This window comes from Henckelia pumila, chromosome 3 (assembly GCF_033568475.1).
Source record: "Henckelia pumila isolate YLH828 chromosome 3, ASM3356847v2, whole genome shotgun sequence".
NCBI lineage: Eukaryota > Viridiplantae > Streptophyta > Magnoliopsida > Lamiales > Gesneriaceae > Henckelia > Henckelia pumila.
In genome coordinates, this window is record NC_133122.1 from 40001142 (window position 1) to 40026224 (window position 25083).

Here is a 25083-nt window from a genome sequence, read left to right on the forward strand (position 1 = left end):
GTCACGAGGTTCTCAATTTTGAACGGACTTAAATTATCGTGATAATGATTGTATTATCCCATATAATATAATTTTTAACAATTTTCTTTGACATTAACTTATATTCTATTAAACCATTGTATTATATGTGTATATATATAAAGGTATAGATGATATTTTTAAGTTTATATTGTATTTAAGTTTTGTCAAAAACTAAGTGATTTTGATCTTGATATTTAATATTTGACGATGGTAACATATGGTTAGAATTAGTGTTATTAAAACCGGACCGACCGCCGGTCCGGTCCGGTTCTCTCCTAAGAACCGGAAAACCGGTCCAACTGGTCAGAACCGGTCAAGAACCGGTTGGACCGGTCAATAACCGGAAAACAGGTTCAACCGGTTTTCCGAATTTTTTTTTATTTTTATTTTGAAAATTTAAATTTTTATTTTTAAAACTTTAAATTTAATTTTTTTTTATGTATATACATTATTATTTAAAATTTTTAATTCATTAAAAAAATTTATTTTAATAGTTATTTGTTTTTTTAAAATTAAATATTTCATTATTTAAATAATTTATAACTATAATTGATATTTTGAATATATTAACATCTTTATTTAGCTTTCAAATTATGACAAATATATATATTTTTTGTCTATTTAAATATATTTTTGAGTTTTTAAAATTCAAAATATATTATTTATTATATTATATTATATAAACGGTTTTTCGGTTGGACCGTCCGGTTAAAACGGTCTGATCGGTTGGACCGTTTTTTTTAGGTAGGCCGGTTCGATCACCGGTCCGGTTATGAAAACACTGGTTAGAATAGGTAAATGATGTAGTAATAAATCAATGTCTTTCATCTTGGTATTTGAATGTTGATATTTCTACATTGGTTGATTTACATGAGATTTCCAATCCTGAAATGACTTAAATTATCGTTATCGTAACTGAGTTGTGATCGACACTTCAATTGACCTGAAATCGTCTCTCAAACAAACTGCGTCTTATAGTGAGAAATGTGTCTATGCTACAACGTTCTTTTTCGCGGATATGGTAATGGATAAGGATTGATACAATCAACTTAGATAACATATATATGTTAAAATTTTGTATGTTTTAAACACGACAAGATCTTTGAGCGTTAATATCAATATTTACGAGTTCATATTACATATATGTAAGATTTGCAAAAGTAGTGATTTTAATCATTATATTTAATATTCGACGATAGTAAGAGGATCATAATAGGTAAGTGATGTGGTAATAAATACATGTATTCCATCTCGGTATTTGAAGGTTGAGTTTTCTGCATTGATTAATTGTCACGAGGTTCTCAATTTTGAACTGACTTAAATTATCGCGATAATGATCGAGCTGGATCGATACTTCAATTAACCTGACATCGTCTCTCAAAAAAACATCTTATGGTGAGAAATGTGCCTAGGTTACAACCTTCTACGCAGATATGGCGAGAGATAAGGAATTAAGGTTGATACAATCACGATAAAATTTTAAACATTAATATCAATATTTGTGAGTTCATATGATATACATTGTTGGGTTCGAAAATGCAAGCAATATTGGTTTTGATGATAGCAAAACTTTTTATTGTGTTTATAACATATTTACTCAAGTGTACTGTTGATAGATCACATTTTGGAAGTTTGAGATAGTGACTCGAATTCAACCAAACTGGACCAATTCGAATGTTTTCTAGGCCAAAACATCATCTCAAGATAGAGCTGGACGAAATTATAATAGCAAATAGATTGACAGACCAGCTCTGGTTTAATAGACATATCTCTCGGCTTTGTCATCCAAATGAAATGATTCAGTCTTTGTTTCAATTATAAGAACATGATGTACAAATCATCTTCACAAGACAAAGTCTAAATCGGAGCCTAAGAAGATGATAAATCATGTTGAAGTTGCTAGTTATTCACAGGCTGCTGAGAGCTTAAGATTGTACACAGTCTGATATTTCAAGCATATATCTCTCATACAAACTAAAAATGTATGCTTTTTGATTCCATGGAAATTTAAGACAAAGGGCTCATGTTGCTCACTTTGCCAAAAATCGACGAATCAAGAGATATAATCATTCGATCGGACCACATTTACTCGTTTGTTTTGTCTAGACTATTTTTTAGCGGGCTTGGTATTGCAATCGTATATTTCTCATATGAAATCTAAACCAAGTGATTCTTAATGCGTTGGAAATCCAAGACAAAGTTCTACAACTTTTATGTTCATCACTTTACCCATAAATCAACATATCAAGATCTATAAGCACTTGACCGTCAACATCTTCTCTCCCGATGAAGCTCACTCGATGTGTTTGAGAAGGTCTAGTACTTCGAGCATAATTTCTAAGATGTGCTTCGAATTGAGTGATTCTTGATGTGTTGGAAAGATAATACAAAGGGCTACAACTTTTATGTTCATTACTTTGCCAAGAAATCAACGAATCAAGAATTATAAGCACCCGAACATACATCATTCACTCACCCGTTTTAGCTCTACTCGACCGGTGAAGCTATTCTCAATCGGTGTGCCTTCTCAACCGGTTGAGTACTCACCTGTTTGAATTCTTATCCATCGGCCAAAAACTGTCCAGAAGCGCAAATATAACCGTTTTGTTGACAAAAACAGTACATAACATTTTCCAACGATCATATTCGTGTATCTAACATTCATATCATTCTTGAAGGCTATAAATACAACATATTGAAAATCAAACAAGAGCTTTTGGATGTAGATCTAAAGCATGGGCAGATTATACAAGAAAAAAAAAGTTAGAACGAGAGTAAACTCAATAAGTGAGGTGTGAGAAAAAATACAAGAGATGGGTTTTTATTGATCAATCTTCCACAACAAAATGAGTTTGTAGAACACTCTTCTTTGTCCAAGCGTTGAAGAAAACATCATTTTAAGAGAGTTCACTTGCACAAAAGAGAGATATAGTTGAGTGAGAGTATTTGCACAAAGACATTAAAGAATGTGTAATCTTTGTATTTGGTTGTGAGACTTGTTGTCCAAACCATAGTCGAGAGATGCTAGGAGTTCCGATTAGGCGACGAGTAAGTCCTAAATTTGGAGTGGGTTGTTACAAAGAGTTGTAAAACCAAAATCTTATAGTGGAATCCTTTCGAAAACGGAAAAAGAAAGATGTAGAAGGATTTGGTCTTCGAACTTCCATGAACGAATTCATGTCTTTTTATTTCGTTGCGTTTACTTATTGCTACTGTTTTTGGATGGTTTGTTGAAGCATTTTATGTATTATTTAAAATACCAAAATTTTGCATACAAAGTATTTTGAAGATATGATAAAAATTTATCATATCTTTATTTATATTTTAGAGATATATCAAAATATTGCACAAATATTCATAATTCTAGTTGACTTATACATTAAAATTCTATATGGACTAGGACTTTGTTCCTATAAATAAGGGATCTCTAAATCTTATTACGGTAGGTTGTATTTTTTTCATAACGTCTCCCAACCCTTTTCTTACAACTCTTATTTATGTCTTTACACGTTTTTTGCATGTTTTCTATCTTTTGCAATTTCCATACCTTTTCTATTGAATCATATACTGACTTGAGCGTCGGAGTGACTTCGCCTTCGGGCGAGCCATCTCACATATTTTCTTTTATACACAGAAATATTTTGAGATCATTCGGCTCGGTTTATTGAAGAAATTAGTTCTCTGATTACCGGTTTGAGTTAATTTATTTGATGTAAAATTTTAGAACGCATCAATTGGCGCCGTCTGTGAGAACGAAAACTAAACTCACGATTACTCTTCACGGTTGACTCAAGAACGGAAAAGAGAAGGAATAATTTTTTGTATGAGTTTCGGATTTTGCACATCAGCCCACTTACAAAAGACGCTGGGATGAATTGAACCGTCGGATTGGGTTCAAATTTGGATTTTTGAAAAAGCGATTACAGAAAATCTAACCACTATATTTTTTCAAAATTTATACCAGGTGCTCATAATATCTTTACACTCATTCTGGACGTTGGAGATCATTTTTCTCTTGCTAAATCAAGTCGATTATTTGATCAAAAAATAGAAGATGTTATCTTGCTATATATCCAAAGTTATGTCATCGACAACGCATGAACGAGATAAGTATTTCAATTATCTTTATGTTGGAATTAAATTATCTAAGTTTTATTTTGGAAATTTATTATTATTTTTGAAATAATATCATAAGCATCTCCTACTATTAAAATTATATGTTTGTTTTCTTGTGATCGTATTTGTTGGACTTCTATTGTCTTGTATTTTTTGGTTGGGTTTTTTTACAGACAATCTTGCAGTAAGGCCCAATTATATTATATTGGGCGTACGATCTCGTTATAAGGCCCTGTTTTACGTCATCGGGCATGCAATCTTGTAGTAAGGCTCAATCCTATTATATTGGGTGTGCGATCTCGCTGTAAGGCTCTATTCCATTATAGCAGACATGCAATCCATCAATAAGGCTCAATCTACGGCTCGATACTCTCAAAAGCCCGACCAAGTTCAGCACCAATCACGCAACTCGTGGTTGTCTCAAAAGCCCGATCCGTTCGGCACCCTGTAATTCCACGCAGTTCATGGCTATCCCAAAGCCCAACCAACTCGACACTATAAGCCCATTAACTTGGCAATGAAGACAAGTCTATTAACTTGGCAAAAATCACAAGCCCGACCTTCTCGACACCATATAAGTTCATTCTATCACGAACGCTCAAAGAAAATTGCAAACAACCATAATGTTGTCTTTATGCTCTAAAATATATATTCAACCACTTCAAAGTTCCTCTTCATTTCACTCGTCGTCACTTCTCTCCGGGAGGTAGTATTGATGATATGATAAAAATACTATCATATATTTATTTATATTTTAGAAATATATCAGAATATTGCATAAATATTCATAATTCTAGTTGACTTATACATTAAAATTCTTTATGGGCTAGGAATTTGTTTCTATAAATAAGGGATCTCTAACCCTTATTACGGTAGATTGTATTTTTTCCCATAACGTTTCTCAACCTTTTTCTTACACCTCTTATTTATGTCTTTACACATTTTTTACATGTTTTCTATCCCTTGTAATTTTCATACTTTTTCTATTGAATCCTATACTGACTTGAGCGTCGGAGTGGCTTCGCCTTCGGGCGAGCCATCTCACATGTTTTCTTTGATACACATAAATATTTTGAGATCATTCAGCTCGGTTTATTGAAGAAATTGGTTTGTTGATTACCTATTTGAGGTAATTTATTTGATGTGAAATCTTTGAACGCATCATATTTGATAAAATGTTTCAACCAAACTGTTTTTATTATTTGATAAAATGCTTCAACCAAATTGTTTTTTTAATTTCTACTTGTATTATTTCCAAAGGATTTCTAAATATTTAATCAGTTTTTAGAGGGTTATGTTGAGTGTCTTCCGCTTGGTTTTGTAACCAAACTCAATATAATTTCTCGATGCTCGATTCATTTTTAAACATTTCAAGAACGAGCTATTGTAGCTCAAATGTTTTTAAAAAATTTGTATTCACCCCCTCTACACACACACCAAATTCTAACATATACGTGTACATGAGATTTGTAAAAAATGATTGATTTTAATCATGACATTTAATATTCGATGATAGCGAGAGAACTAGAATATGCAAATGGTGTGGTAATGAATAAGTGTGTTATATCTTAGCATTCAGGGGTTTATATTATATTTTTGCATTGATTGATTGACATGAGGTTGAGATTCTCAGTCTTTGAATAACTTAGATAAACTTATATTATACATATCAAATTATCATAAATGATTGCAGTAAAACATACGGTATTCATGAGCGATTATGTTTCAAATTAAATGAGACTTCCACAACCAAATTTCCTTAATCTTTTGTAGGATCGATCACAATTTATCACTTAAATATCTTGTAGAATATATTTAATCCTATATCGAATGGGAAAGAAAGATGAATAACTCATTTGTTTTTTTTAAATTATGTTTTGAGACTACAACCCTTCAAGATGTCTATTCACCATGGTTTTCAAAGTACCAATTAATAATGACAATATTTCAATATCAGAATATAATCAATCTTAATAGTATATGGTTTCTACATATTAAATTACATACTCAAATATAAATATTAATTTGATTTTATAAATCAATTATCTGACTCAATTGAATTACATGGTTATAATGAAAATTTTATTTAAATATGTAGGCCTAGTACAGAGAACAAAAATTTTAACAATCTCATACTTGATTTTCATATTTCTTGACAAATTATATTATATATTCTTGAATGCACATAAAATAACTATCTAATTTTAGTAGCATCAATATTGTTCATCTAATATATACACCAGTATGGAATCAAATCGATTTTTTTTTTACATTTATTTGTGATTGTATCCATCAATGGTAATCCTACTAATGTATTCAATGATATATATCAAGAATGAATGTGTACCATGAAAATTACATGCAATGTGATCATCAACACACCTATTTCCAACTAGCCTAACTTTATTCTTTAATGAGATCAAATAAACCATAGGTAGAATATTCTAGAGTTTGAGAATTGAACCATACAGTTTATTGTGTAGAATACAAACATAAACATGTATGTATGTACTAAATAACATCAAATACAAACTCTTACTAAACATGAATGTTGCCAAATAATATTATAACACTCATACGAGTAGTGTGCTCACGAAATACCTTAGGTGTTATTCCCTCAGTAAGTGATCAACATTTATAAAGTTTTTTCCAACTTGTTATACAATAACCTGACGACTCTAAACTATTTTTTAACAACAAAAAACATGATGTCTATGTGCTTTGTTTTGAATAGCTTTTATTGTCATTATAATAAAGTACCGTCTATTTACTGTCACAATATATCTTCATTAGTCTTTTAATATTTGTTTGTGACACTCAGCCTAGTGACAAAATTTCGCAACCATATTCCATTATTTGATGTTTCGTAATAAGTTGTGAATTCTACTATCATAGTGGGTGAAGTTATGGGTGTCTACTTAGAACTTTTTTATAAAATAACCACTTCGACTAACAAGTAAACATAGAATTAAGTGGATCTTTTATTATATTGGCATCCAACAAGATCAAAATCAGAATACCCGATGATCCCCAAATGATCTGATTTCTGATAAGTGAGCATATGATATTTTGCTCCATGCAAACATGCAATATCATGGATTACATAGATATATGTCTCACATTCCCATAGTGGGAGACAATATTGGACTTGTACAAACATGGGCATACATCGGGCTGATGCATGAGGAATTTTCAATATATAATTTTGTTCCAACTTGTTTCCAGGACACTGGATCAAACTAATTTATCGCCTTAGAAACATGAGTGTCTCTTGGAAGACATCTTTCACGCCGAATCTATCAAGAATTATTTTGATATAGCTTTTTTGTGATGACTCAATAATGTCTCTGTTGTGACTAAAACCAAAACAAAGATAGAAGTAGAAAAAATCATAGCAATAAAAACACATGATTTACTTGGTTCGGATTGTAAACAATCAAATATCCAAGGTTCTGAGAATACCCCAATCAAATTCACTATCACCAAATAAGTTACAATCGTCCAATTCTCATAGGAGCTAAAACACAAGCTCATATACAGAAAAGTAAGAAGGAACGATATATACACAGCTCTCTCGCTTGATTCTTGAACTTGTAAAGCAATGAAATCTCGCATACCCAATAGTATTCAAACTTGTGCCCTTGTTTTCAAAGATTCCAATTTCTTCAATAAGGAGGTGATTAAAATAACTAACTAACTCACTTTACCAACCCTTACTTAATATAAACTAACGAGAGGGCTTGTGAGCCGTTGGATCAAGGCAAAAGATCTAATGAAATCTGGGCCATACAAGTAAGTCACCAGATTTGAGTCAACAATAGTCTTCACAGTCTCGATGAAGATCTTGATGTATTTGTATACCTAATACAAAATAGGCGCCCCGAGATATTTCATCTCAAATTTTTTGGTCATAAATCTCTTGTTTTCGTACAATAAGTCCATATAGCAACAAACAAGTATGATATCATAAACATACAATACCAAAAATATATATCAATCATACTAAACATATTATATGTATAATTGTTAACTTTGTTTACCCCAAAGCCATACGAGATAATCACTTGATGAAATTTGTGATACCACTGACGTGACTCATGTTTGAGATCGTGAATGGATTTTTTTGGATCACCTGGTACAAATTTTTATAGTTGCATCATGTATATCGTCATAACAGAAGTGGTTCTAAACCGTTGCCGCTGATAGGATACAGAAGCGGTATCAACCGTTTCCGTAGAGTAACAGTAGAAACGATAATCAAACTTTCACCACCGGTGGGCTAGTACCGAGTCTATAAGAATTAGCACCGCTAAGTACCAAAGCAGTTGCAAAATCGCTTCAAAATATTTTGCAGTGGTCAGAAACCGCTTCTAAAAGTACTAAATAACCGCTTCTAAAGGCTTTTTTTTGTAGTGTAAAAAACACAGTCTTGATATCCATATGATGTAACTCTAAAAAAAATGAGCTACAAATGTCATTATGATTCGAAAAGAGTATTTCGATGAAACATGAGAAATAGTTTATTTGTAATCAATGTCTTCCTTCTGAGAGAAAACCTTGACAACTAAATATACCTTGTATTTCTTGATTCTGCCTTCTGGATTTATTTTGGTTTTATATATACATTTGCAACTAATAGATTTAACACCTTCAAACAACTCAACAAGATCTCCAACGTCATTTTCCATCATGAATTTTATCTCATCATTTGTTGCATCCATCCACTTTTGCGAATCAGGACTTTGTTTGGCTCCATGAAAGAACTTGGATATTTCATCATGTCTATATTGTTTTCATGTTATTTGAGAAAAAAAACAAAATAGTCATCCGAAATTACAGTTCTCTTTTTCTCTAGCGGATCTTTGTAATAACACATTTTTTCGAGATTGTCGAGTTTGCACCACATATGTAACTTTTATATTTTGCGGTTCTTCAATTTTACCTTGATAATTCGAATTTGCATTTTGAATAACGTCTTGACCATTTTGAATGACACATGATCTATTATCAATTACAACAATGTCTCGACCATCTTAATGATGTCTTGACCGTTATCAATTTCAATAAAAAAATCAACAAATAATTCTTAAAATGCCATTTTCCAACCTTATCTCCCTCCACAAACTCAACCCCTCGAAGAAATATTGGATTTCTCGTCTCAAAAAATGATTAGTAAAAAATGTTTATCCGTTAGACGAGTCGATTCAATCAATATTTGGTTCAATTGATAGGATTATTGAATGATTATTAAATGAATGATAAAAGAAATGATAAATAAGGATTGATAATTTGTGTTAAAAATAGTATTGTGTTTGATTTGATTTTTAGAAATAAGATTAAATAATGGTTTAAATTTTTTTGCCAAAAATAACATTTATATTTTATTGGATAGGTGATTTTTAGATTGGAGGGAAAGGGTAATTATGGAATTTATGAGTAAGATAAAAACAAGGATAAATAATACTAGGGTGAGAGGAGGGTTTAGTTAACCTACTATAAAACAACTTTATCCTTTCTAGGTTAGATTAGCTTGTTTGAATAAAAATCCTACCAAACAATGGATTAAATAAAATATCACACACAAACCTACTTAATCATTTGTACCAAACACTGCGTATCCTTTGAAGTGACATGTTATTAATCAAATGATAATTTATCTTATTCAATCACATGTCTACTATGTCATATTTATTTATCTATCTACTAAATATTTATCGCCAATCAAATCGTTAATTATTTAGATTACATCAAACAAATCATTGAATTTAAATTACTATATTTTCTTCAATAAATAATATTATTATTATTATTTTATTATTAATTTTTTAAAAATACAAAATAATAATATATCATCTTATTTAAAATTAAATCAATCAAATCAAATAAACTACTATTTATCAATCAAATCATCTTACTATATTATTAAAGTAAAGACCATTTAATTAACAAATTTTCAATTAATTGGTGAAGCATGATTTGAAATTACCATTATCTCCTAACTTAATTTTTACGTTATATATTTTATAAGATTTCCTCTTTTTTAGCCATTAAAAGCTTACTTTGTGCCCTTTGATATTATTTTATTTATAAATATGACATTCATTTTATAGAATATTTGTTTAGAAAAACATTATATTATATTTTTTTAATTTTATAATTTATAATTTATTTTCTTTTTTTAAAAAACAAAATTTGCGTGCAACAAAAAACTAATAATTTATTATTATTTATGATATTAGATTATTTATGTTTAGATTATTATCATATCTTTAACTTCAAAAATAACTTAGCGTAAAAATACAATATTTTTATAAATCAAATCATATAAAAAAAATCATATAACGAAATTAACCATGTGACGATCTCGCAAGATTCTGGGTGCAAAAATATTGCTTTCAACTCATATATGGATCGACATGTCTTTAAGAACTATTTTCTTATTATTTTAAAAAAAAAAAAGAAAAACACAGAAAGATTAAGCTCCCTGTTTATTTGTTGCCCCTAATTCCGGAGAGTGTGAATACAGCCAATTAGGTTAATAATAATTTAATTATCATGTAACTCTGAAGGTATCTCAAAAAGCATTTTCGAATCAACTGGGACCATTTGGTATGCTCTAGAATTCTGCATGGAGAAATCGGGGGAAATGGTGGTGTTGCCGGTGTTGATGGAGCAAAATTACAGAGCCTGCACCATTCCATACAGATTCCCTTCCGACAATCCTAAGAAGACCACCCCCACCGAGCTATCTTGGATCAATCTCTTCGCCAATTCCATCCCCTCTTTCCGGTTTGTGAACTTTCCTTTCTTTTTCAACTATTGGATTGTTAATTTGTCCATATGTTCTCTCTATCTGTCTGTCATATATGTTTCCGATGATTGATGCTCGTGATTATGGATGAATTTACAGGAATCGGGCTGAGAGTGACGATTCGGTGGCAGATGCACCCGCCAAAGCTGAAAAGTTCGTTCAAAGGTAGTATCTGAGTTGTGTATTTAGTTCAACTACTGAGACACGAGATTACCTGTGCTGGATTGGTTGCATTTGTTTTGTTTTGATTTTCTTGATTACTTTGTGTGTCAACCCTCTAGATATACGGAAATACTGGAGGACTTGAAGAAAGATCCAGAAAGTCACGGTGGCCCGCCTGATTGCATTGTATGCCAATACCCTTGCAAAATTGAGCTATCCTGTTAAGTTTTCAAGCTATATTGTATATTCAATCTGTTCTATTCACAACGAATTGTTATCAGCTTCTTTGCCAGCTTCGTGAGCAAGTCCTTAGAGAAGTGGGATTCAGAGATATATTCAAGAAGGTCAAGGTCAGAAATTTTCTCCAATGTCCGAGTCAGTCTATGATAACACCAGTTTCGTACCTTTAGACCTCGAGATTGATGCTACTGATCAACTTCGTAGAGTGTGAGAAAAACAAATTTGTAAATGAGGGACGAGTTCACTTTGAGTATTTCTTCAGGCTGTGGTTGTTGTTTTAAATATTTACTAGAATGATTTTTATTAAATATTGACCATTTACTATGTTAGCTCACCTATATACGTATCAACTCCTCTGGATTTGATGAAGCAGTTCTCAGTCGAGCTTCATGTTTTGCATCCTTCTCTGTTATACTTTTGCTTAACGATGAGTGGAAATTGATCAGTTTTTTACAATGATAGGATGAAGAGAATGCCAAGGCGATATCCCTGTTCAATGATGTTGTTCATCTTAACGATGCCATAGAAGATGAATCCAAGCGTATTGAGAATTTGATTAGAGGAATCTTTGCTGGTAACATATTTGATCTTGGCTCAGCTCAGGTATGTCAGGCTCTCAGCTAGGATTTGCAGAACTTACACACCATTTTTGTTGGAATATTGTGTTTATGGTCATTTGATGCAAAGTAGTTATGATGACCACATGGTTATATGATTGATTTTTGTGGAATAATTTTTTCTCTCGTCCAACTTTGCATTTTTAAGCGACAATAGATTCCCCAGTTACCTTCAGTTTTTTTAAAATTTATTTATAGCTCTATCATATCGTAGCCTCTATCTCCTGATTGCAGTGGATTGTTACTGATGAAACTGAAAATTTACAGAGCTTCACTGGCATCATCCTTTTATTTTCTCACAACGATACGACTTTGGTGTTGAAAGATTGAAATAAAGTTTCAATTCAACATATAGATTTGAAACTTTCTACACTATTCACTACAAGTTAGATTTCGAACTAGGTTGTAGCCGGTGCTTGGAAATCTGATTCAAGCGTGTTGTTTTTAATCCTGCTGTCTTTCGGAAAATGTGGAAGACTCAAACTTCTGATTGCCATGCTGTTGAGCATCTATAAAAAGCTTTGTGGTTTTCGAGTTCAGAAGCATGCACAGTGGTAGCACACTAGCATTTAAGTTATATGGTTGGAATAATTCCTCGTCTGTGTTTTAAGTTATCTGGTTGGATTGATTTCTCAGCCTTTTAAATGACGTTAAATAATTTGTCAACTTACTGAACTCTTGAAGCTAGCGGAGTTGTTTGCAAAGGATGGTATGTCCTTTCAAGCTAGCTGTCAGAACCTTGTCCCACGACCCTGGGTTATCGATGATTTGGACAATTTCATGTCAAAATGGGCTCAAAAATCGTGGAGAAAGGTTAGTTTCTGGGGATAAATTGACCTGCAATGGTTTTGTCTTCCATTGTTTGTACTCATGCATTCATGTATGCACACTTACTCCCTCTAACTTGCTTTCCTATTGTGCAGGCTGTAATCTTTGCAGATAATTCTGGTGCAGATATTATTTTGGGTATATTGCCGTTTGCTAGAGAGCTATTACGGCATGGTGTACAGGTCTGATTTGATATTTTACTACTTGTCGGTCAAGTGTTTGGCTTGTATTGTTACTAAGAAAGTAGAAGTAAACATTTTATCTTGATTGGAGAGCAATTCATGCAATCATCTTTTATTCCCTTGCGGTAATGTCTGCAGAAATCGGGTGACTCATAGATTATTTAGTCAAACTCAGGAGTGAGAAAAGGAACACAGAGCGCGCGCACATATATATGATATATATTTATGTATGCATGTATGTATTATATATGAATGCATATATCCTATCTTATGATGGGATAGATGGATAGAAATTCTAGAAATTGTTTGGTTTTTCAAGGGGGAACACATCTTTTTTTGCAGGTTGTATTGGCTGCTAATGACTTGCCTTCTATCAATGACATAACATACACCGAACTGATTGAGGTTTTAGCGAAGGTAGTAGAGTTATTATAGTAATTTTTTTTTTTTGGAGAGTATAGTTATTATAGTATTGGTGCTACAATAATAGCTTAAAGGGTAGGTTGAGTTTGTCACCAAAAATTCATATGCGCAGTTGAAGGATGAGGATGGGAAGCTCCTGGGAGTTGACACTTCAAATCTTTTCATTGCCAATTCTGGGAATGATTTGCCTGTAAGAAATCCATTTCTTGAATTTTTCCGGTTTGTTTCTTGAAAAGAGACTTCCATAGATATTTCATTATGGTTTAATATTATAACAGGTCATTGATCTCACCAGCGTATCACAAGAACTTTCCTACCTAGCGAGTGATGCAGACCTCGTGATTTTGGAAGGGATGGTAAGTTCTTACCAAGTTATTACAAACAAATGACTAATTTTCCTGAGCCTCACATACTTGTCTTGATATTTTTTGGTCAGGGCCGTGGAATAGAAACTAACCTTTACGCACAGTTTAAATGCGAATCCTTGAAAATCGCTATGGTACGGTTTACCTCCCTTCAAGCATTCACGCAGGTTGCTACTTGTGGATATGCATTTATTTCTTAATCTGCAATTCAGGTGAAGCACCAAGAGGTTGCTGAGTTCCTCGGCGGACGGCTGTATGATTGCGTCATCAAGTTTAACCAGTACTCAGCCTGAAACATATCTATCTAGCATCTGAAATTGCCCAAAGTGATCCCAAAATCACGGTTCTACTATATTTCTTCAAATAATGCTTTCCAGTCCCACCCCCCCCCCCCCCCCCCCTATCTTTAAGCACCTCAAATTGAGACATCATATCGAGATATTCTGAAATTCAGATGTATGCAGAAAATCATATCACACATCATATGATGTATGCCTCTATTCCAATACAATGTGAGTTGATAAGATCAGGTCGATGGATTTTTTAAATGGAATTTTGAATAAAAAAATATAATTATATTATATATCATGAATCGAGATGTGGAAACTTAGTTTTATTGACATGAAAACTATCGAATAATTAAAATATTAAATTGGTCATAAAATATAAAAATTTGTTATAGTAGTAAATATGAGTCCTGACTTTTTCATATTTTTTTTTAAAAAAGAAAAGATGAGTGGGAGAAATTGTTAACCAATTGAAGGACTATGAGAACAAATGATTATTAACGTACAAACAAATATAAACAATTATCATAATAATTATTATTATCATATAAATATAAAAGTTCAAATTTGATTCAAAATTGCTTCCGTTCGAGTGCGATGAAAGGGCCCCGTAAGCCTTTAAAGTTTAACGCACACGCCACACAATAGTCCGAGTCTAACGGGCCAAAGCTTCGGTTTTTCTAAAAAGTTGTGTCGTATTTATGTGTATTTTTTGCCCATAAATTAATGTGGGGTGGAGCATTTGTAGAAGTAATTTCTGATCACTACTAAGGGAGTGTTTGCAATAGATTGTGATTTTGTTGAAGTGATTAATTTATAAATAATAAAAAAATTAAGAAAAATCAAAAGTTGGTAGTGTTTAGGGATGACAACGGGGCGGGGCGGGGCGGGGACGGGTTTGTCATCCCCATCCCCGGTTCTACATATTCGGGGAATCCCCATCCCCGAACCCGAACCCATTGTAGATATGAAAATGAGATTGTGATGAGGTGGATCCCCGAACCCGTGGGGAAATCCCCAAACCCGTCCCCGTAGACATCAAACTTAAAATATTCAATTTTTCAACAATTATCTTTTACATTCCAAAAATCATTAATATTACATTTTTGTGTACTGCCTTAGAAAATGCTCAAACTCTAACTCTAAAATTTTGACAAATATTCATAAATTCTAGATTTATATAAAAAATTTGAGACATTCCAAGTCTCAAATATCAAATAATTCAACTTAGTGATTCAAATATCTTTCACATATATACGCTGAAAATTCTAAATAAATTCAAGAAAAATTTATTATATGATGATGAGTGTGTGTCTTTTATTATTATTATTATTATTATTATTATTATTATTATTATTTATTTATTTTCGGGGATATCGGGGCGGGTTCGGGGGTGGGGATAGCATCCCCATACCCGCCCCACTCCACTTTGGGGATTTTAAAAAAATCCCCGAACCCGAACCCGAAACTCTCCCCCGAACCCGTCCCCGTTTCGGGTTTTCCCCGCGGGGACCCGAACCCGCGGGAAAAATTGTCATCCCTAGTAGTGTTTGGAAACAAATGTGAAAATCTAAAAATCAAAGTTGGGTAATATTTGATAAATAAGTGATTAGAGTGATTTTAGCAATGACCTTCTTATTAGAATCACTTTTGGAGAATCATAATTACCACATGACTAGCTTTTGGATTTAAATTAAGTTAAGCATAAGCTAACACATAACCTAGGTTTAAGAAACACACAAAAATGATTTTTTTAAGCTAAAAGCTAACAATCACTTTTTTTTAGTGATTGCAAACACTCCCTAAATATTGTAAGACATAAAATCGAACCCGAAATCATGTTCTAAACTCCAATTTATGTAAGTTCACAAAAGTTCATAGTCAATTCTCCGATTTAATTCGACTAATGGAAAAAATATTATTTTCTATTTTTCACTAGAAGTATAAATCAGGTCAACCCATCTTATAATCTAATGATATAATCCGTGAGAAAGGTCGACCTGATTCACATCTTTCAATAAAAAATAATTTTTTCGACATAAAAAAAAAACCCTTTCATAGATCGGACTGAATAAAATATTTGTATCATAGAACCGATCTCATAATCTCACAGAGTTTTTTTAGTTTAATACAAGTGATAAGTGTTGTATTAATGATATGGATTGATCAGAAGTTTTAAGCTGCTCAACTATTTTTGCACACCTCGTTCTCGACCACTAAAATTCGATATCGGATTTTAATTGTTTTTTTATTGATTTATCGCATCACTAAAACACGGTACCATATTTTAGTGGTTGGGGAAGAGTTGAATATTATTGGCTAGACAACCGAAAATTTCTAATAAATTGATTAATAAAACAAGTTTTATAATTAAAAATGGTTGATAGATAGCTAAAGGATGGTTAATGGTAAACACATGGTTGGTGTTGTGTGAAATCCAAATAAAAACAGGCTGTCTTGTAGCTGTGAGCAATACAAACTAGCTAGCTCTCTCCAATCCAAGCCTCTTCGATCTTCATTCTCATTCCATTCTCCTCCGAACCTCCTCTCTTCCACTGCCGCCATTGCAACAATGATGAGTTGCAGATCCGTCTTCAAGATGATGCAGCAGCAGGGTTCGCAGTCGCTCCCCGTGTCGGAGCCGGGGCTGCAGGATCAGCGTCCCGGAATCCGACGCAGGCTCTCGTCCCTCTCCCTCAACCTCAAGATCCAGCCGTCTCCCCCCTCGGCGTGGGCGTTCCGCCGCTCCAAGTCGCTGTCATCCATGGGAGAGAACGCCGGAGACTCCATCAGGAAGTGGTGGGATTGGGGGTGGGGCTGGATCCTCTCCAGGAAGCCCGCCTTCGCCGCAGATCTGGAGATGAACGAGGAGGAGACCACCACCATCGGGTTCCACAACAAGGGCAGCTGGCGCCACGTGTTCTTCAAGGTCACCTCCCAGCTCCGCCGCAAGCTCTCCCGCTCAGACGACGTCGGACTCCCCCAGACCATGCGCTACAGCTAGTAATCACTCACATCAATATCCTATACATAATTATGCCTGTACATTGTGCACCCAGAATAAACAAAAAGAATTCACGATCCGGCGGCTTCTTCCGAATCTCGTTGGGCCAATGTATGATAGATGTATGTATCGATCGGCGTGTTGTTGGGTGTGAGTGATTCGTATATGAATTCCATTGATTCTTATTGTACGTTGCTTAAAATTGATGAAGATTGTTTTGTTGTAATCGTAGCTAATTTGATGGTGTTGGCGTAGAATACTCAGTTTTTGGTCGAACAAATTTGTCGGTGTTCATGTTCTTAATTGTTTTTTTATTATTTTTTTATTTGTTTGCCTTTCCAAGCAAAAACAGTTGGGATTCGTTTATTTTGCGGGAAGTCCCTCCAGCATTATTTCATCGTATATTCTCTCTCATGTAAAAAGTCTCAAATTTAAAAAAAAAAAACCAAAAAATATGAATAGGCTATAGAAGATCTATATCTTAAAAAAGTGCATTTAATTCATACATAATAACGATAGATTTGTCGGTAAAAGTAAATTATGATTATTGATGAGTGTTCATTCATTTAAATAAAGTGTGAAAGTTGAACAACGTTTCTCTTATTTGAAAAAAAAAGTTTTATATCAGATTTTTAAATTTTGGAGTTTTTCTTTATTACTCAAGCACCGTCGGTGCATAATATTGATTAATTGTTGTGGTGTGCCTTTCATGATTGCCGTTCTTCAAATTACATGATATTTAATATTTATTATATGAAGCAGACACTATAATATATCTATATTTATGGTTTTTTTTTAATACAAAGATTGTTGAAGGTTTATAAATATTTTCCCTAAAAAATAACTAATCGATTTAAAAAAAGGAAAAAAACATAACAAATTAAAACAGAACAAACTAGTTCTATTAAAAATTATAATAAAAATAAAACTGTTTAAAAAGTACATTATTTTATCAAAAAAACTACCTTGAAATCATTTTTTGAGTTAATTTCGTGAGACATGCATTTTATCGACCTAACTCATAAAAAAAAATTATTCTTATAAAAAAATATTACTTTTCATTCTATATATGAAGTGGACCGATCGACCTTTCTAACATACAATATTATTTTAAGAAAACATTTATTGTTGACCAAGAAACATCCAAATTAATTATGTTTGCCAACTTCTGTTTACCTTCTGAGAAAAATTTTTCTTTCAGAAAACAAAAATCAAATATATTTCGTATCTTCAACACAATCTTTTTATATCTTGAATATCATATTACTTTTCAACTTTTTCATCATTCCCTAAGATGTACGTTACATACTCCAATTTAATATCCCAACACATATTTCCCTAAAACAATCGGGAATACATCAAAACATTGCCCTTGCTCCACCATTTTCGCATTTCACATCAAGTAACATTTCTCCACAAGTAAAACATTGTTTTTTCAAAAGATATAACCCACTGTGTGATTTCTAAACCTGACTGCACTTTCATGGAGAATGAATGAGATGCCAAGAATTCCAGTTCAGACCAACCAACCAACCAGTCTACGAGTCTGCAACTTTAAGGCAAAGAAGGCCCTTATTCGATAACTGTGAGAACCGCCGCCCCCGCCACCGCCGTCACAGTCACCATTATGTATATATGCAGCATTATGTGAATCATCTAAAGGAACTCTCAGTTATCTAGCATCCTATCAACTCCGGGTCTTTCAGATGCCTTCTCAGCCCTCCGCTTGCGGGCCTGCAAACTCCCAAATGTTAGAAGCTCACTTCACTCGCAAAGTACATCATTTAAATATCACAAACTTTGACATGACACAATTCTCATTGTACTGAAACCAGAAAAAAGTCGAGTAGCTTACAGGCCACTAAATAGTTTGATGCTGTCATAGAAAAACCACTGCAGTGTAACGACCGGACCCACGATCGCAAATCGAACTGGAAGACTTCTTGTAAACAAATTGACAAGCCCAATGTTCTTCACAGCCTGAAACAAACCAAGATAAGACCATATGCCACTAACATAATGGAGAACAAACATCACAATGAACTCACATACAATACCTGAATCACAGTTGGAGATGTTTTATTGTAAAGAGATGAAACAATATTGTCTGCTGGATTAGAGATTACCGTACCAACAGCTCCAGCCGTATACCCAGACAAACATGTGACGGCAAGCTGTTGAGATTTTGAGCAATCTTCCTTCTTCCTTCGTATAATTTTGTCATACATCAGTTCCACGGTATTCTCAAATGTTGTAAACATAACCATTGAAACTGCCCAAGTATGTAATCATTTCCAAAAGTCAAACACTTTAACTGGTTAACAGATTATGCAATCCATACTCTTAACAACACGAAACATCTGGAAAATGTTGATCAAAAGTTTGACATCTTATAATACATGGCTCTCATTCTCCTAACAAATAAAGAGTAGATATAGAAGTGTGTAACAAACACTTTATTAAGCTAAAAATAACTTCAGAAAAAAAACGCACACCAACTCTCTGCAACATTCTGTAGTCTCCACAAGTTGTTTCAATAACCAGGAAAAATTCACCGAGGGCAAAAAGAGTCTTCGTAAATACAGAATATGAAATGCAAATAAGATTTACTAACATAAGTGATTTCTTTAGATAAGATGCATAAGTGATCCACAATTAAAAGTCTTGACGCAAATTGCCGATGCATACTATAACTCAGATGCACATTTTGACAAAAGGATAAATGAGAAGCTCATTAATGTAAATCATACATGGAAGATTACGGCCCCAAAGTGGAAGAAGACCTCTGTAGAATCTGCAACCAAATAAGAATCATGATAGAATCAGCATGGCACAATGGAACGCCTCAGTAAAACGTCCACCGTAATGGTGTTTGAAATTACCCATAAATTCCTTCATTGGCATAAATTTTCGGAAATCCATCAGTTAACCCTTTGGCAAAAGTTGGCTGAGTTTGAACTCTAATTTTGACAGCTTCAAATGGACAGAGAGCAACATCAGCAAATATCTGAGCAGATGCACTGCTGAGGAAGAATACAACCCCCTTCCTTTGATCCACCAATACATCTCCATAAAGCTTCTTGAAATATTCATAAAGACCGAATTTGCATCCACCTTGCAAACCATATCCAAAAAATTTCCCAGACCAACCTCTCCAAAGAGCAGAGGCACCTTCCTCTCTGAACAGAGTTGTAAGTCCCGATAGGATGCCGCTATACTTTATCGGGTTCACCTGCAATGTACACATCGTACCCAGCAGACATATTATCATTAAGACAACAAACATCCTTATTCAAGAACTTGTTCTACTTAACTGGAAGCAGCATCCCAGTAAGCAGTTAAATGCCATAAAAAACTTCGACAAGTTACCCAGAAAAGCAAAGTGAATACTAACTACTAAGAACAGAGGTTTACACAGCCACGGACCAAAAATTAAGAGGCACGAACAAATCAACTAATGTAAATCACAAGAAAATGTAACGGGAATCGGATGAATCGACCATTTCTAAGCAAACCTGCATGTTGACCTTCAAGACATCGAGCGGGGTGATCGAGAGATGGGTGACCCCGGCGCTCAGCATACCTCCAGCAGCACACAGACCGTAGTACCCGGCCGTGAACTCCTCAACCCTGCGCCTATTATTCATGTTTCCTTTGCAAAAAATATGCAAATGCGCAATGGGTAGGCTCCATTAGCGTCTTTGAGGCGGCCGATTTTCAAGGGTTGGCTCCCGCAGTCTTGTTTGGAAAGTGGAAAGCCATTTTCATGCTACTGATCATACCCACGTTCTTGCTCTCTGCGCCTCGCAACTGATTCACATTTCCCGACCCGAACCCGGATGGGTACGATGACCCGGAGAGAGTTGAACCCTAAAAGGCTAAAATTAATTTTGGTTTGGGCCACTTCCCCACCTACTTCCTAAGCCTGATAAAATGTTGGTCGCGTAAATGGGCCTCTTTCAGCCTAGTACATTTTGTTTTAGTTGTATGTAATCTGGTGGACCAAGTCCATTTTCTCAATTTTTTCTTTTGGTGTTAATTCAATAATTCATTTCTTTTTGTGTTAATTCAATAATTCATTACCCAATAATAATAATAATAATAAAAATAATGATAACAATAATAAAACTGAAAAAAATTTCACAATTTCATGAGTAAATTTTACGAGATGTATCTATATATTTGACATGTCTATGCAAAAGTGTTATTTTTTTATTGTATATATGATTCATGTCAACTAGTATTCGTGAGGCATTTTCATTGGAGAAATACTCAATACCATGTTTTCAAACCGGATCAGAATGTCCAAGTCGACCAAGAACCGTTCATTGTTTTGGTTCGAAATTCTCCCAAAAACTATTTTAACGATTGAACCGGTCAGAACCGGTCAAGAACCGACCAATAACTGGTCAAGAACAAGTTCAACCGATTTTTCGAATTTTTTTATTTTTTATTTTAAATTTAAAACCTTAATTTAATATTTTATTATATATATACATGATTATTTGGAATTTTCACTTCATTAAAAATATTATCTATATATATATAATAACTGAGTTTTTGCCAAAAATAGTAAAATCCCGCCAAAAAAAATTAACTTAAAAAGGAAAACAAACAAAACTTATTTCTATTTGTGTTCTATATGCAACAAAATTTTCCATTCTTTTCATACATTATATTATATATATATATATATATATATATATACACAAATATATAATTTATGAAGATAACTCATATAATTTACGAAAATTACATATTTTATAACGCTTTGTTTTGCTAAAAAATTTCACTTTTAAATGTAGATAAATAAATACTACAAATATAATAATAAAAAATTATAATTTTAAATTTGCTTAATTACTCTACACAAATTCAATAATTTTAGGAATACTTACATATTAAATAAATGTTTTAATATATATAGTTCGTAATAATTAATATATTTCTTTAACAATACAATAAAATTAGAATATTTAATAATTATTACATATAAAATGTACCATAAATGAAAAAATAAATTAGTTTATTTTTAACATTTAAAAATTCTTTAATTTCGGAGGTTGATTTTTCTTTATTAAAATACAAAGATTATATTTAAAAATATGAAAGTTTGAACACAAATAGAAATTGAACATTATTAACAGAAAATTTTTTAGTTTTCAATAATTATCATATTTTTGAAGGTGAAAATTTTAAAAAAATATATTAAAACGATTTTCCATAATCATAGCATATATAGAGCTACAAATTTTTAATTTGCTATAATAGAATACAAGATAATCTACTTATATAATATTAAAGATTTCGAACAAAGATTAAAAGAAAAAAAATTACAAAAAAAATATATATGCAATAGAAATAGATATACGAAAATTTATAGATTTATATAAATATAATATATTTTTCTATAATATAAATAGATTTATTTATGTAATTTTCATAATAAAAAAAGGAATAAAATAAATGATGATATTTCAACCGGTCAATAAAATGATAAAATAAAAAAATAATAACAAAAATAGAATTATTTCCAATTTTGATTAGATCCCAATTATTATTGTATAAATAAACAAATATTAAACATCTAAATTGTGAAGAGTTTAACTTATTTAGATTTTCATGCAGAATTATCAATAAGTATACATAATCACAGTTCAATACATTTTTAGTTTGCAATATTTACCATATTTATAAAGGTTAAAATTTTAAAAGAAGATATTCAAAAAAATTCCATAATCATTGCATATATAAAACTATAAATATTCAATTTGTTATGATAAAATAAAAGATAATCTATATAGATATAATATCTATATCTATATCTATATTATATCTATATCTATATATATATATATAAGCAGAGTTTTTGTCATTTTTGGAAAATTCCGCCAAAACTGTGTTTCTAAAAAAAGAAACTTTTTCCCAAAACAAAATATAAATTATGTTTTAATAAAATTGATACTTATACATAATATATTCAAACGTGTACATATATAGAAACTTTTGCCTAAAAATTAAATTGTCTAGGCCAAAAACGATAATAAAATTAATTTTATTAAAATTAAACTTATTAATTATATTCATGAAATGTATATAAATATATATACATACATATAGTAAAATTTCGTAGATTTCTATGATTTTTCAATTATTATTATAAACGATAATAAAAATAATTTTATAAAAAATTAAAATTATTAATTTTAATCATGACGTATATTAAATTAAATTGACGAAATTCAAAATACAAATTTCGCTTTATATTAAAATTCAAAATCAAATACTTAATAATTGAAATTGACGAAATTCGATTATTAAATTTGAAAAAACGTTGACACAAACATTGTGTAAAAACACTAGCACAATCCCAAAAAATTTGTATTACTTCCATTATTTTAGCTTTTCAAAATAATTAAAAATCTACCTTTAAGATTAAAAATTATAATGCGTGTGATATGTTTTGTACAATCACAAGATTTCAATATTCCTAAAACGCAATCACTTATTTCCAACACAAGATTATACATTCTAAAAATTAACAAACAAAATATTTAATAATTTGACTGACAAAATTCGAATGATTAAAGAGTGATTTAAAAATAATCATGTCTGTTGTTAAATACAATCAATTAATCAATTGATTTAACATTCTCATGATATAACTTTACGTGCATAAATCCAACTTTAACATTTTAAAAATGTAAATATATATCCGAAAAATCCGATCAATGTTATATATATATGTATTTTATCATATATTTATGTGTATTTTATAAAGAATTTACATTTTACCAAATTTAGGTATTTTTTCATATTTGTAACAATGTACGTACGTATGTATGTATGTATGTATGTATGTATGTATGTATGTACGTGTGTGTGTCTATATATATATATTATAGAGTTTTGTTATGTTGCCCACTAACCGTGCCAACCTCTGTGTCCACCATGTGCAATAGTTGAGTGTTTTATATATGGTGGGCACAGAGATTGACATGGTTTGGTGGGCAGCATAGAAAAACTGTATATTATAACCTAAAGATGTCCATATAAAATAAAAAATTGTCTAAAAAATACCCAGGATATTTTTGCCTCGGTATATTGATACATTTCTTATAACAAAATCTAGAATTGCCAAAAAAACAAACAAAAAATCCCATAACTTTGGGATTCAATCACATTATATTTGATTTCCAAATATACATCATATCAATTAACGATAAAAAAAAAAATCAATCAATCTAATTCCATAATTAATTTAAAATTCAAAACAAAGTCCATATATCTCAAATATCTCATTAATGTTAAATATACACATATTTGATCGTATAGTATGTTTATATATATATATATACATATATATATATATATCTCTATATATATATATACGTAATATGTATGTGATATATATATATACGTAATATGTATGTATATATTTAAATATATGTATGTATATACAAAATATAACAGAATATTTAAAATTCAAATAAACCACGCCTTAAATATTGCATGCCATTAAATTTTTTAAAACTTAACATATATACCAAAATAATAACCAACGATTTTATTTTGAAATCAAAATAAAATCCATTTCACAAAATAAAATAAAATAAATAGTAATAATAATAGTAATCAACATTTAAGATTAAAAAAAACAAAATACAACCGAATTTTTAAAATTCAAAATTAGAAATTCAAATAAATCACTGCTTAAAATTTGCATGCCATTAAATTTTTTAGAACTTAACATATATGTCAGCACAATGTCCGTCGTGGATTGGAACACAATATATATATATATATATATATATATTTTGTGCATCACTATAAAGTAATATTTTATTTCAAGAAAAAAAACAATGAATTTATTCTGAAATCCAAATGGCTCAATTGTTTAAATTTTATCTATGAACTCGATCCTTCAAATTGTTACTCGGAGCTGAAACTATGATCGATTCGTTGTTACAAACTATCTCCATATGAAAGCAAGAGAGATCCCACAATGGAATCTATTAATATATAAA

At 31.7% G+C, this 25083-nt stretch overlaps 3 protein-coding genes across 3 annotated transcripts; 2 read left to right on the forward strand and 1 right to left on the reverse strand.

Moving 5' to 3' along the window:
• Window positions 1-10622: 10622 nt before the first annotated feature.
• Window positions 10623-14267, forward strand: LOC140888315 (damage-control phosphatase At2g17340-like). Its single transcript, XM_073295999.1, has 12 exons — window positions 10623-10926; window positions 11048-11113; window positions 11230-11296; window positions 11392-11460; window positions 11813-11953; window positions 12652-12780; window positions 12891-12977; window positions 13320-13394; window positions 13513-13590; window positions 13679-13756; window positions 13837-13899; window positions 13978-14267. Exons 1-12 carry the CDS (start codon window positions 10766-10768, stop codon window positions 14056-14058), a joined length of 1095 nt encoding a protein of 364 aa, XP_073152100.1. The 5' UTR covers window positions 10623-10765; the 3' UTR covers window positions 14059-14267.
• A 2240-nt stretch (window positions 14268-16507) lies between these two features.
• LOC140892875 (uncharacterized) lies at window positions 16508-17380 on the forward strand. Its single transcript, XM_073301907.1, has one exon. It carries the CDS (start codon window positions 16625-16627, stop codon window positions 17054-17056), a length of 432 nt encoding a protein of 143 aa, XP_073158008.1. The 5' UTR covers window positions 16508-16624; the 3' UTR covers window positions 17057-17380.
• Window positions 17381-18312: 932 nt separating this feature from the next.
• Window positions 18313-20868, reverse strand: LOC140892510 (mitochondrial phosphate carrier protein 1, mitochondrial). Its single transcript, XM_073301433.1, has 6 exons — window positions 20572-20868; window positions 19939-20288; window positions 19807-19850; window positions 19114-19328; window positions 18912-19036; window positions 18313-18790 (listed from the first exon to the last, which is right to left on the reverse strand). Exons 1-6 carry the CDS (start codon window positions 20701-20703, stop codon window positions 18733-18735), a joined length of 924 nt encoding a protein of 307 aa, XP_073157534.1. The 5' UTR covers window positions 20704-20868; the 3' UTR covers window positions 18313-18732.
• Between the last annotated feature and the right edge of the window lie 4215 nt (window positions 20869-25083).

Coding starts and splice junctions, on each gene's coding strand:
- LOC140892510 (XM_073301433.1), bottom strand. CDS start 20,703: ATGAATAATAGGCGCAGGGTTGAGGAGTTCACGGCCGGGTACTACGGT. Junction 19,851..19,938: donor GCCAATGAAGGAATTTATGG/GTAATTTCAAAC, acceptor ATTTGGTTGCAG/ATTCTACAGAGGTCTTCTTC. Junction 18,791..18,911: donor ATCAAACTATTTAGTGGCCT/GTAAGCTACTCG, acceptor GGGAGTTTGCAG/GCCCGCAAGCGGAGGGCTGA.
- LOC140892875 (XM_073301907.1), top strand. CDS start 16,625: ATGATGAGTTGCAGATCCGTCTTCAAGATGATGCAGCAGCAGGGTTCG.
- LOC140888315 (XM_073295999.1), top strand. CDS start 10,766: ATGGAGAAATCGGGGGAAATGGTGGTGTTGCCGGTGTTGATGGAGCAA. Junction 12,978..13,319: donor TATTACGGCATGGTGTACAG/GTCTGATTTGAT, acceptor CTTTTTTTGCAG/GTTGTATTGGCTGCTAATGA. Junction 13,900..13,977: donor AATCCTTGAAAATCGCTATG/GTACGGTTTACC, acceptor TCTGCAATTCAG/GTGAAGCACCAAGAGGTTGC.